Here is a 14,267-nt window from a genome sequence, read left to right on the forward strand (position 1 = left end):
AATGCTGTATCTGAGTTCTCAGAGGAAAATGAAATTATTTTCTGTTTGTCCTTTTCCCTTAAGTCAAAACAAGAGAAGATGGCGTGTAGAGATAAGAGCATGCAAGACCGCTTGAGATTGGGCCACTTTACCACTGTCCGACATGGGGCCTCTTTTACTGAACAGTGGACAGATGGTTATGCTTTCCAGAACCTTATCAAGTAAGTTAATTGAAAATTGAAAAGTTGGTTTGGATTTCTTAAGTTTTCTGTAATTGTAGTCACTGATAAGCCTAGTAGTAGTAACCATCTTTTCATTCAGGTTTAGTCACCACACGTGTAAAATGCAGTGAATGAAGTGAAGTCCTGGGAAATGAGAAATAATCAGAGGACTAAAAAACAAATTCGACATTAACGCTTAAAAGAATTAGAATTGGCTGAAGTTAAGGAAGAAAAATGTAGGACTTGGCTTGCTATCTTTTTAATTAATTATGTAATGGATTTTCATGAGAAGTCAGATGAGCCTTCTTCTGGGGCCACAGACGAATGAAATGGCAAGGACCTAAGACAGGATGCTCTGAGTTAGGTATGAAACAAACTAAACCCCTAGAACCTTAGAGGAGATGTCATGGAGGCTCTCTAAGGAGACAGTATTCCTACATCAGAGATAGTCACCTCCTTGAGTGCGGAGACTGAGCCAGTGGTCAGGCTGGTGACCAACCCTACTGTCTGTGCCTATTAGGAAAATTGAAACCTCGAGGGCTCTTTGGCTTTATCACGACTTTGGTTTGAAACATTCAAGTATTTACCCCAAGGAGGGGATTAACATTTGAAATCCTAAAATTCCGACTGTAGAAATTAACTCAGGACTTTAAAAAATATCTTCAGGTTGATGTATCTTATTTATTTTGTTACATCATTTCTATTTGAGACGGGGATGGGGGGACATTGTATATTTAATCGTGGGGGTCAGTTCCATCTGAGACAGGTTGGGGGCATTGTATTTTTAATCACGGGGCCTCAAACTTTAGATCTGCTGATCGTCCTGAGTTGGAGGGTTTCATAGACTGCCTTTCCTTCCTTTTTTTTTTTTTTTTTGGCTGAAATAACTTATTGAGCACTCATTGGAGACCATAGGACTAGTTTGGAATGGTAATGAAGCATAAATAAATAACAAATTTATGCCTGAAAGAAAAGTGCAGATGTTGATGTTATTTAATCATACTTTGTTAAAACCTTTGGATTACACATAGGTAGTCATTGCTTTATATGTGATACATGAACCTCCAACTTGGTTTAGGTGTGTTTTTGCCTCACAAATGTACCTCAAGAATGTGCATTTTGGTGTGATGAGAGGCTATCCAGTCGATACATACATTGGAAGAAACCAAAGCCTTTTGAGTTAGGCTGCCAGAGCAGCATCCACCCTGAGATCTGAGCATACGTACGTGGCTGGTGATGGCAGAAGTGCACCAGGGCAGTGGAAATGGGTGCTTCCCGGGGATATGACACCCCCTTCAGAACACCCTGACCAAGTTGTGCAAATGCCCTGGAAGTGGTATACCATCTGATTTCCATTAGAATCGGATCAGAAGATATAACTTACATTCCCATTATTGTTCAAAGTCACATAGTGCTCAGACTGAGTCCCAGACCCAGCCCTTGACAATAGTTACTCCTTAGATGGTAGTCTTTAAAATGTCAAGACTTTGGTTCAGAAGGATAGTGGGTTTGCATAGAGAGGTAAAATGTAATTAGTTTTAAGAAGTGGTTACAGTTCTTGCTGATATTAGCACTGTTTTATCTTTTTATTCTATAAGCAGCCTGATGCTCAGAAGGTTCTGGAAATCTTAGTTAGAGTACAAAATGATGAGTTTGCTGTAGAGCCATCAAATCAGAGAAATCTAAACAAGGTTCCTAACCAGGATCTCGCCTTCTAGGTAGATAGCATTTTTTCATGACTTTAAGTCATAAATTGTAGAATATCCATCTCTTGGGAAGCTATTTCTGGTCGATGTCTATTAGTTATAGGTATTTTATTTTCTAATGTTTTGCTTTAATTTCCCTTCTCAATTTTAATGCAGAAATTGAAATTCTTTTGTTGTAAAATGCTATATCTGATATTCTCACAAATGATAATTCTCTGTATATAAGAAACTCCATGACACATAATTTGGTGGGTGGGTTAGCTGAATACAAGGCAGCAGTACTAGATTTTCTTAGAAGAGACAAACCTCAAGACATTTAAAAATTTAATCAGAGAATCAAATACAGTCTCAACTGGAGCCTCAACTCAGTTCTTTTGTTTTCACTTTGTTCCTTGGCTCTTTTAGGAATTAATTTTAATCCCCTAAAACAGAAGATTGACTGTTTAATAGGAAAATCATATCAGATTTGTAATATTTTTTGGCCAGGTTAGTAATTTTTCCTTTCCAAAGTGTGTTTGAACCAGTCTGAACTCATTTTAACTAATGACATCTTTAATGACCTTATTTACAAAGGTCTGAATCTGAGTACTGGGGGATTAGGACTTGAACGTATCCTTTGGGTGATACAGTTCAACCTGTAATGGTACCGAAGACTGATTGTTTATTTTCTTTTGCAGGCGATGACTTTTTAAATAGGGTTATTTAGATTTGAGTGAGATGGATTTATCAGGTCATTAGTACTTCTGTAAAAGATAGAAACACTTTTTCCATGGGTGATGAAGGATGGAGTACAAAACATATTTAAGGTTCAGTAGTGTAAAAGGGACTGTCATATGTGTTGGAGATAGAAGGGTTGATAAGACACGGTTCTTGTTCTAAGAGAAGTTAGTTATCGACATAATCCAGACTTTGTACTCTCAAAATAAACTGTAATGAAGTATCACTGCTAGACTATCTTTAGATAACTGTTCTTGGTAAGTATAAGTAGCTAAGTAGTTTTAAGAATATCAGGAATGAATGCAGGAATCCTTATTCTATGCAGCATTGATCTCTGGTGCATCAGATTTCAGGTCTAAGCAAACTCTCTCATTCTTAGAGTGTACAGATTAAGATTTCCCCAAAGATGTTTTTGCATCGGTATACCCTTTGTTTATGGCTTATATGTGTATGTTGGCTGTGAGGCCATTTTCTTGGTGAATCTGTGAGATTAAATGTATGGGTTCTCCCTTTATGTTTAATAAAGGTGATTGCTAAAATCTCAATCTTCCAAAGCAGTTAGTCTTCAAAGACAAAATGTTAAAGCACATCACTAGCCTACTGCAGCTTATAGTTTAAACTGTGTGTTTTCTGGTTATCTCCAGACAATTCAGAATGCCTTGTACTCATGGTCCCTGAAAGGGTAGGAATGAGCTAACAACATTTTTTACCAATATTTTTAATTGGAAAACTCATGTTCAGAGAAGGTAAATTTTTTTTCCTCAGGAACGTTTATTGAATCAGAAAGATTGTGATTTTACCTAAAGATTGTGTGTCTCAACTCAGAGTTCTTTTAAGCCATGAATTATTCTTATACGTATATTTTAGAGAGTGAGACATATCTCTAATGATAGTTACAAGGTTTTTCAGACAAGCAGAAAAACTCTTAAGTTAAAATTTCCATTCTTACTCTTAAATTGACATCTAGTCAGTGACCCAGCTCATATTGAAGCCACAGAAATTGTATTATCAGATGAATGGTTAGTTATTTGCAGTACTCAGATAAAGTTAACTTTGCTTACAGTGTTGCCCTTATAGATATGGCAGCATAAATTGTATTATGGGCATCTACTCTGGAATATAGTCTTGTTTTTCTGGCTGCCATTCTTCCAAGAAAGACATACTCAATGTGAAAAAGATCTAGAGCTTGACAACTACAGTGTTCAGGAAAGAGAGTAGAATAAGTTTAAAATAATAGATTCTGTCATTCTACAAAAATGAAGATTGGGTCAAGAAAAGGAAATGGGGGAGCATGTTAGAGAGAGATGGAAAAAGGAGCTAGCATTTGACTGTCAACTATGATAGGTGATTTAAAGATTTTAATCTGTTGAATGGTTAATCCCAAATCTTGGGGGTGTGTGTGTGTGTGTGTGTGTGTGTGTGTGTGTGTGTGTGTGTGTGTGTGTGTGTGTATGTATTTTAATGGCTTAAAAAAATAAATATTATTTCACATTGTGGGACAGGAACTCAGAAGACGCTTAGCTGTGAGGTTCTGATTTAGTGTCTCTCACGTGGTTGTTATCAACATAGTGGTTAGAGTTGCTGTCATGCTGTCATCCTAAGGTATTTGGGTTAGGAGACCTGCTTTCAAGGTGGTTTACTCATCTTGATGGCACATTGGTGCTTTACCTCATCTTTTTAGACTACGCATGTTCCTTCCCAGAATTCAGTCTATTACAATGATATTAATGAACTTCCGGGAATATGTATGGTATATGTATATATACATTTTTTAAATTAAAGTTTATTGGGGTGACAATTGTTAGTAAAGTTACATAGATTTCAGGTGTACAATTCTGTAATACATCATCTATAAATCACATTGTGTGTTCACCACCCAGTCAGTTCTCCTTCCATCACCGTATATTTGACTCCGTTTTCCCTCTTCTAGAACCCCTCCCCCCTTACCCTCTGGTAACCACTATTGTCTGTGTCTGTGAGTTTTTGTTTCTTCATTTATTTGTCATGTTCTTTTGTTGTTTTCAGTTTTATACACCACATATCAGTGAAATCATATGGTTCTCTACTTTTTCTTTCTGACTTACTTCACTTAGCATTATAATCTCAAGATCCATCCATTTTTTTCGGGTATATTTTTATATACCAAATCTATAAACCTTTACTATCTGTTAGGTGGTAGGATACATGAGAGAAAGTAGTTTTCTTATATTGGTATTTTTTATTGACTCCTGATTTGTAAACTTGTTTATTATGGAAAAGCTGGACATCTTATTAGGAAATACTCTACTGGTAATGGTGTTAGATGTCTGAAGAGTCTTTATATATGTTTTTTATTAATTCATTTAATGTACCATTCCTTAAGGAATTTTTACTGCTTGCAAGGCTTCATTGTGTTTCTCTGAAAGTGCTTATTTTTAAAAAATTTAGTTTAGGTTTCAGCATATCACTGAGCGAGAGTGACCTGGGATGGTAATGGCTCACTTAGACTAGAATAAATGAAAATCTTTAACTTTGTTTCACATCCTTCAAATTTGTATCTTTTTAAATATAATTTGAGGAAACTTTAATGCAAAAATAAATAAAAAGGCACTTCGATCCTTTTGTACTTTTTTTCGTGCATAAATACAGTTCTTTACTTGAATAGATTCATACCAGCGAGTTGTTTTCTTAACTTTTAAAAAGGAATCAGAAAATTCTTCTTTTTTCATCAGAAAATAAGGTCACAGTAGAAATTTGATATTGTTCCTTCCTGACCACTTTTCTACTCTAAGAATAATTATAACTAGTGTCTTAAAGCACGGACTCATTCCCAAAAATCTTTCTTACACCAATTATTTTTCTCTTCCAACCTGAAATTAAAGTCAAATTTTTACTTGAGTTAAAAGGACTTATTTTTTCTGAAGTCTGTCAAGTATGCAGGCGACAAAGGTATTTGTGTTTATTTTATAGCCATGTTAAAATGTTTTGACCTTCTTCTTTTGTGCAACATCTTTTACATCTCTAGGCAACAGGAAAGGATAAATTCACAGAGGGAAGAGATAGAAAGACAACGGAAAATGTTGGCAAAGCGGAAACCTCCTGCCATGGGACAGGCCCCTCCAGCAACCAATGAGCAGAAACAACGGAAAAGCAAGACCAATGGAGCTGAAAATGAAACGTACGTTCTCTATTGATGTGAACTATGAAATAACACACTCTCCCCCAAAACACAAATGTCCTAATGAATGCCACTGGGGAAAAAAAAGACAAATTATGGAGATTTCTAGAGCTTAACTAACCTCTCTTCTTAGTTACATTAATGGATTTGCTCAACTCATATAAAAGCCATATGCAGTTAACTCATTTTCTTAGCCCTGATCTTATTTAGGGAGTTTTGAATGAGAGGGAGAAGTAGTGTCATGCTCTTTGGCTACTCTTATAACAAGTGTGATGTCACTGTGGTATTCAAAGGATATAATTGCTTATGTGTGGTTCTCGGTTATGGCATGTTGGTATCATTTTATGGGGATTACCTGGCTGCTATCTCAGACTGAGGAATGTACAACTGAAGAATGCTCTTTCTTTACTGGTTTCAAGAGCACTTAGTTAACAGCCACAAATTTAGGAGTAAGCTAAGAAAAAAATGGGTATTATTTTGGAAAAGGACGTTTTCCCAATAAGCCCAATCTTGACATCAGTGTTTTTCTCCTGTTCTGAGGGACGTAAGGAAAATACCAGCATCTTAAATTGCAGTATAGTCATCTTTATCGCTGCCCATCAGCAATCATTACATCACTACCAGGAACAGCCAGGGTAGAATATCAGATAGAATATCAGGGTAGACACAGATGCCTTCCCTTTCCAACGCCACCCATGTCAAAGTTCCCTTTTTGATCATCTAATTCTTGACCCCTAAGAGAATCTTCCTCTGGGACAGGAGTTGGCAAGCTAATTTTCTATAATGGACTAGCTAGTAAATACTTTAGATTTTACAGGCTAGAGGGTCTGTGTTGCAACTACTCAAACTATACTATTGTAGCCCGAAAGCAGCCATAGACAATACATAATGAATGGATATGGCTGTGTTCCAATAAAACTTTATTTAAAAAACAGACTGAGCTGAATGATCCACTGGCTATCGTTTGCCAACTAGACAGAAACTGCCAAACAGTTAGAATTGGCATGGGAAATAAAACCTATATATTATGTACCTACTTACAATATTTCTTACGCATATCCTGGAGACATTTAAGCCATCATCTGTCTTTAAGAGGCTTTCAAGTTTAAAAGGGGGGTGGGGGAAGCTCTGTAGATAACAGTGTAGGCAATGTGTAAAGAATTGAGATTGGCCATTAAGTTGGTTTCTGAATTGGATATCTGAAATTAAAAACCTTTTTTAATAGAAACAGTCATTGGTATTGTAATCAGTATATCTAATCAGTATATCTATAGTGGCTACATTGGTTTTTCAAGGGAAAAAGAAATTTTGTAAACCTGTCATTATGGGATGCTTTAATTGAAAATAAGTTTCAGGTCTAAAGATAGCCACAAATAAAACATAATAATAATGTATAATTTATTGACTAGTACATCTTTTGCTTTTTATGTCTTCATATCAGTTCACAAAAACGTGTTAACACACAATCCACCTCAAGTAAAATAATACTTGTATTACACACATTGTTAAAAAGTCCATTACATTCCAGAAATGTATCTTTCTTCATTCCAGTGAGACATGGCTTAACACCAATCCTCACCCCATACATACCTGGTATATGGAGCCTTTTCCTTGACATTCATTTAGTAAGTCTATATTAAATGCTTATTATATACTCAGCTCTGTTCTAGACACTGGGGATACAAAGCGGAAGGATACAACCCCAGCCTTAGGAGCTCACAGTTTACTTAGGGGAAAAGCACAAATGAATAAACTAGTGATTGTGTTAAGTATAGTGATAAAACTATACACAGTGAATAACCTTGGGAAACATCTTCACTCTTACAGCCTGAATATTTTAAAACTAGATTCTAAATAAAAAATACTTCCTTTCAGAAAATCCAAGTAGAAGCCCAAATTTGAAAAGATTCTCCAGGCAAATGTTGTATACATTAATCTGATCTCGCCTTCTTTCATGACACCTGTATTCTGTGAAGAGACTCTCCTTCTAGTATTACTTGAAAATTATTTAAAGCCAGTGCATAAAACCCTTGGCTTAGGAGCAATAATGAAAGCATAGGTTGTTTCCTTGCCATAGAACAATAATTAGAATTCAGTTTAGTCCAGTAGTGTGGCAGTAAGTAGTTGCCATCTGGAGTGCTGTGTAAAATCCAAGCTAGAAGGCATTCGGTCCAGTTTTTAATTAGAGTATCAGTGACTTGGCTCATTCCTTTGGCCAGAAGCCAGAGACAGTCTTCTGGAATATTGGAGGAAATCACATTTTTCTTGCCTGGTACGGAACCTATTTTAGGAAGAGAGAATTCTTAACTGTGATTTTTCATTTCTTCCATTTTTACTGATGTGATAATGAAGTAATGGATATAAGTATTTCTGCAACTATGAAGGGATAGGTATAACAGCCCTAGTGGATGTATTTCTTCTTGTTAATTCCTTTTACTTTCTTTTTTGTCAGACCTCAAAGGCTCTATTTTGTAGCCCTTTCTGGTTGATAGGATAGCTGTTTCTTCTTTCTCCTGCTATTTAGAATAAATCTACACAGGGACATCTGAAACTTTATGTGTATGCTTCTAGAATGTGAAAAGGAAGAAGATGGTGGAGTATCTTACATGCTCATACTTGAGATATGAGCATGTGATTGGGGTTGGTGGAACATGAAATGAGTGATTATCCATCAAAACAGTCCTTTGAGAATTATGTTTAAATAGCATTTTACAAATTATAGATTATTTTCACATTCTCAGTTAATAGTCATGACAGCTTTGTTAGATAGGTATTGCTGGATTTTTAGGAAACTGAGACTTAAGCAGTTAGTTGCTTCGCCAATGTCTCATGGCCCAAGTAACACTTTGCACCCTACTCCTCAGACTCCAGATCCTGGACTCTTTCCACTATGTCATTCTTTTGTTATTATAGTATCAAGGTCTAAGTGTTATCAAAAATAATCAAATCCATTGTCTTATTATTTTGCCCTTTAGAAAAGAATTAGACATAATTTTTGGCCACCTCTCCTGATGGATTTTCATTTGAGTAATGTTTGGGACAAAACTAATTTCATAAATAATGTAAAAATATAAGCTCATTTTTCATTCTTTACAAATTAGACTTCTGGCTTTAAGTCCTTTCATATCACATCTGATAAATCACAGAAGTTTTTTTGTGTCAAAGGACTGCAAGATAATCTGTCTTTTAGTCATTTTTACTAAAAGACTGAATATATTAATACCATATAGCATGCTTTGACATTTCTCTTTAAACAGTGATTTCAAGTAATTTATTGAAATTTCTACCATTATTTCCCAGGTTAACATTAGCAGAATACCATGAACAAGAAGAAATCTTCAAACTCAGATTAGGTCATCTTAAAAAGGTAAGTGTAATGAGAAATGCAATTTTTATTTTACATTTTGTGTTGAAGTAGTTTGGTTATTTGGGCAAATATAATAGTTTCACATACCTGCAGAAATCTTGAGTAGTTACTCTGTCACATCTTGTAGTTTAATAGTGGAACTCATGTCTTTCAATTTTCAAGTCAACAGCTACCCAGTAAGAGTATTTTTCCCATCAGTGATGTACCAGTAGATAATTGTGTAGACCTCATTAGGCTTCACAAGTGTTTATCCTTATAGTAAAAATCAAATATACAATAAGAGTAGATGGTTCCGAAATTATTAAAACTCATGCTATTTTAAATCACATAGCAGCTCTTATCTTTTGCCTAAACTCTGGCTAAGAAGGAAAGGTCTTATATCAATCAACCAGATTGTAACACACAGGCACCTACACAGAATTTGTTATTGACAATGTTCACAGAAGCATCTTGCATGTAGACTGCTCATCTCTAACTCAGCAGCTCAAACATTTTTGGTGGATGCTGCTTATAGTGATGATGGTCAATAAGCATTTAATAAACTGCTATTGGTGTGTGTTTATTTTTTTCCCACTGAGTTTTCAGATCTTGCTAACTGAGTGGAACTTAAGGCACCACGTATAATTGATATTTACAGAACAGAACCAGTTAGAGAACCTGATTTTTGTAAAAACTTGATTGCATCCTATATGTAAATAACAAAACATTTCTGGAAAATTTGACACGAAACTTAACAGTGGTTACATCAGGGGAGTGGATATGGAGAAGAGGAAGCAGGGGAGCAGAGGACTGTTACTTTTCCACTGTACTCCTCTGTATGGTTTGAATTTTGTTTATTATTTTGTTGTGAGCTTGGTTTTTATGACTAAAATTCTAGTTCTTAAAAAAAATTTTCAATGCAAAACATCTTCCTTTAGTTCTTCACGAGAGAAATATCTGCTCTTGTTTTTGAAATGGATTTTTTGTATTCTGAGCTTTTTCTTTCCTTTTCACTTTAGGAAGAAGCAGAGATCCAGGCAGAGCTGGAAAGGCTAGAAAGGGTTAGAAATCTACATATCAGGGAACTAAAAAGGATACATAATGAAGATAATTCACAGTAAGCAATTTGGGGGTATGTTGGGTTGAAAATTGATGAGCACTTTCTGATATGAATTGAATGATGTTTTTGTTTTAATATAAATTTGGGAAATTAATTCCATGGTGCATTTTAGTCCTATTATAGGGTGTAATACGGTTTACCAACAAAATTATGATTTGCTTTAGTTTAAATACGTTAGGTTTATATATTAAATATATATCTATACATATAACATGTTTACCCAAGTGTAGAGGTCACTAAAACAATGTAGTTTTGTAATTGTAAATGGTTGGGATACCTGTATGTTCAGATTTATCTAGAGTCTTACTAAAGAGAAGCCTGGGTAACAGTGGAGTGTTGTGGAAAGGTTATTGGGTTGAGATGACAACCAGTTTCTGAATGACCTTTAAAGGCCATTCAGCTGTTGAGAGTTTAAGCAAGACTCTCTTAAGTTCAGCACATTAATTTAAATAAATGCTCACTTGTGTTTATAAGTCATTTAAGAGATTGAAACTGAAAAGTAGGCTGCGCGTGGGAAGTGTCTTCTATCCATAATCCATTTCTTCCTATTTTTTAATTTTTTCACTCAGAAACATGAGTTTTTTGACTTAGGTACAGCTTGTGTATTTTTATTTGGCCAATGTGAGCCATGGACTTTGCTTTCTATAATGTGGCTGGCAACAGCTGTTACCTTACTGAGCACTCTTTCTGTGTCAGGCTTAATGTGTTAAGTACCCTTGTGTTCTGTCATTTAATCTTCAGGATAACCCAGTGAAGTAGGTTATCTTTGATACATGGATCTGGAACAGGCTTAGAGAAATTCAGTTACCTTGACAAGGGACCCATAACTAGTGGACCAAACAGAATTAAACTTGGATCTGTCTGATCCCTGAGCTAACCACTTACAACACAGTCATGTCGTCTCTCCCCACAGGCATGTCACTGTCTTAAAATCAAAATAATTTCAGGATTAGTAGTGGGGCTGTTGAAGATCAGGAGCTAAGTAGAAATATTTTTAAAGTTATTTTTACCAGAATCTCTCATTTCTTTGTCTTACTGAAAAACAGCGCAAGGTACTATCCTATATGGGGAAACAGTTATATCATGAAGACTTTCTGTCCTACAGAGAGAAAGCGAATGCACATAGAACTTGTGACTCACTTTATAATCAAATCTATTCTAAAGGCCATGTAAAATATCTTTGAATTTTATCGTATGTAGTTAAGTAATGGTGGGAGCAGTGTGGCTCTTGAATGATTCAGAGGAACTGAGTAGCACAGTTTGAAAATCCCTGATCTGGTGTAGTCTACTCCCTTCACTTTCTAGCAGGGCAGAAAGGGGAGGCTGACAAAGGTCACAGGCCTAATTGTGGTGACGCTGAGACTGGCACCTGTGTCTCATGGCTCCACAGCTAGTGCTGTTCATTGCCATTATGCTGTCTCTTTGAATTGTATAATTCACCTCTGTGCTCAGAATTAGCGATATTGGTGTTGATTGCCAAACTAGCAGCAGCACCTATAAGCATGTGTAACATGTTAGATATTCTGGAAATTTTGCAAATACAGAAGATCATGTAGTCCTTGACCTCCGGATGTTATATATTCCCTGTTTCCACAGATTTAAAGATCATCCAACGCTAAATGACCGATATTTGTTGTTACATCTTTTGGGTAGAGGAGGTTTCAGTGAAGTTTACAAGGTAAGTATGAGGAACCGGGTCCAAAGACTGAGACTTAAACTATTGGTCGTTACCAACTTGGAGAACATTTAGAGTAGTGGTAAATGTGGGTTGGTATCTATTGGTTGAAATGCAAAAACTTGAAGAACCTATATCTTTGGGAGAAGTGCTTTTAATAAACGTCAGTGCCTGTGCAAGGTACAATATCTTGCCCTGTTTTCGAGTTGAAAAATAAATAACTAAATTTTTAAAAACAGGAAGGAAAAACCACTAATTTCTGGGTAGTGGAATTATGGTGATTTTTATTCTGGTCTGTACTTTGCCTCATTTGCATTTGCTAGAAATGAGCATGTGTTTCTTTTATTCTCATAAAAAAGTTTTTTTTTTAAAGAAAATAGATATGTTACCGTTAATTCTTACTTGAAAACCTGCTTTATGTTTTAAAAGTGTTCCCATCTTTAAATCAGAGTGTTTAGTAGCGCTGGCATTTTGTAGGAGTGGCCCGGCTCAGAGTGCTTTGCTTCAGCAGGGCCAGCGAAGCAGTCCGCGGCGCCTCCAGTTGATTTGTACTAAACCAGGACTTCAGCCGGTTCTAAATACAGCTGCAGACCCAGAACATGTTCCCTAGCCACAGCCTCCTCACATTTCTCTAGATGTTTCTGGCACCTGGCTTTAAATGCAGGATTGGTTTTATAAGTGGTCTTTACTGCATGGCCCTACTAATTCTCTTTTCTAAGGTGGAGCCTTCCCTGTGAGGATTTATTTTATGACTTTATGAGTTTATATATGGGAACTCTTTTGTGTAAGATAATCGGTTTTCATTTCAGATAAAAATAGTAAAAACTAGGTCTACTGGTTTCCCTTCTTTTTTTATGTTAATTTTTAAAATTGTGATATACACGTAAAATTTATTATTTTAATTAATCATTTTTAAGTGTACAATTCAGTGGCATCAAGTACATTCCCAGTGTTGGGCAGTTATCACTAACCATTGCCAGAACTATACTATTGTCTTTAGTGTACTGCTGGGTTTGATTTTCTGGTATTTTGTTCATATTTTTTATCTGTGGGACTGGCCCATAGTCGTCTTTTGTGCGTTAGTAGCACTGTCTAGCTTTGATGTCATAGTTATTCTAGAATGAGTTGTGAAATTTCTCTTTTCCCGTGCCCTGGGATGCTTTGCATTACATAGGAATTGTTGGCTCCGTGAAAATTTATTAGAGCAAACTCATAAAATCACCTGGGTAGGTGTCATTTTAGAAGAAAACTGATCACCTTTTCAATTCCTTCTACAAATATCGATCTATTCAGATTTTCTTTCCCTTCTTTAAGTCAGTGTTGGTAATTTAATTTTTCTGGAAAATATTTTATTTCCTCTTGATTTAAAAATATCATCCGTACCTTAGTTATTTCTCTTTTCTTCTTGACTGGTAGACCAGAGGTTAGGCAATGCTTTTTTTCCCTCCTCTAAGAATCAACTTTTATTTCGTTGATCAGATCTACTGTTTGATTTGTTTTCCATTTTATTAACTTGCTTTGAATCCTTCGGTTTTCTTTGTTTTCATTCTTGAATCGTATGCTTAGTTTATTTTTTATTTTTGGTATTTTTTTTATTGTGGTAAACACATGAAATTTACCATTGTAACCGTTTTTAAGTGTGCAGTTCAATATGTTAGGTATATTCATGGTTTTGTGAAACAGATCTCCAGACATTATTGATTTTGCAAAACTGAAATTCTACCCATTAATCAATAATTCTACTCTCCGTCCCCCAGCCCCTGGTAACTACAATTCTACCTTTTGTTTCTATTTGACTATTTTTAGATACCCCATATAAGTGGAATCACAGTGTTTATCTTTTGTGACTGGCTTATTTCTCTTAGCATAATGTTCTCAAAGTTCACCCATATTGAAGCACGTGACAGGATTTCCTTCTTTTTAAGGCTGAATAACATCCCATTGTATGAATGTACTACATTTTCTTGACCCATTCATCTGTCAGTGGATATTTGGGTTGCTTCCTCTTGTCTGTTGTGAATAGTGCTGCTTTGAACATGCATGTGCAAATAAACATCTCTTTGAGACCCTGCTTTCAATTCTTTTGGCTATATACTCAGAACTGGCACTATTCCTTCTTTTAAATCATCAAAATTGGTTATTGGTGCGTCCCAGTTACTTGTTAGTGACTTCTTTATCCCATTTTTTCCTTATGTAGTCTTTAAACATTTTAACATTTCTGAAATCTAAATGCTACTTCCAGTGATGTATCCATTTGATGTAGTTACTCTTTTGCTGTTCTCCACTCTCCAAAAGCCCTTCTTAAATCAAGGGAGGATCAGTGTCTTGGATTCAGAAATATGGTGT

At 35.7% G+C, this 14,267-nt stretch overlaps 1 protein-coding gene across 2 annotated transcripts in view; it reads left to right on the plus strand.

Moving 5' to 3' along the window:
- The window catches only part of TLK2 (tousled like kinase 2), a 99,220-nt gene that overhangs the window by 64,127 nt on the left and 20,826 nt on the right, over positions 1–14,267 (plus strand). For both annotated transcript variants that reach the window (XM_033090903.1, XM_033090905.1), the window contains 5 exons: positions 64–200; positions 5,628–5,780; positions 9,081–9,147; positions 10,146–10,243; positions 11,843–11,924. In XM_033090903.1, the coding sequence (XP_032946794.1) occupies positions 64–200; positions 5,628–5,780; positions 9,081–9,147; positions 10,146–10,243; positions 11,843–11,924 (537 nt within the window). The remainder of the gene's footprint in view (positions 1–63; positions 201–5,627; positions 5,781–9,080; positions 9,148–10,145; positions 10,244–11,842; positions 11,925–14,267) is intronic.

This window comes from Rhinolophus ferrumequinum, chromosome 21 (assembly GCF_004115265.2).
Source record: "Rhinolophus ferrumequinum isolate MPI-CBG mRhiFer1 chromosome 21, mRhiFer1_v1.p, whole genome shotgun sequence".
NCBI classification, from domain to species: domain Eukaryota; kingdom Metazoa; phylum Chordata; class Mammalia; order Chiroptera; family Rhinolophidae; genus Rhinolophus; species Rhinolophus ferrumequinum.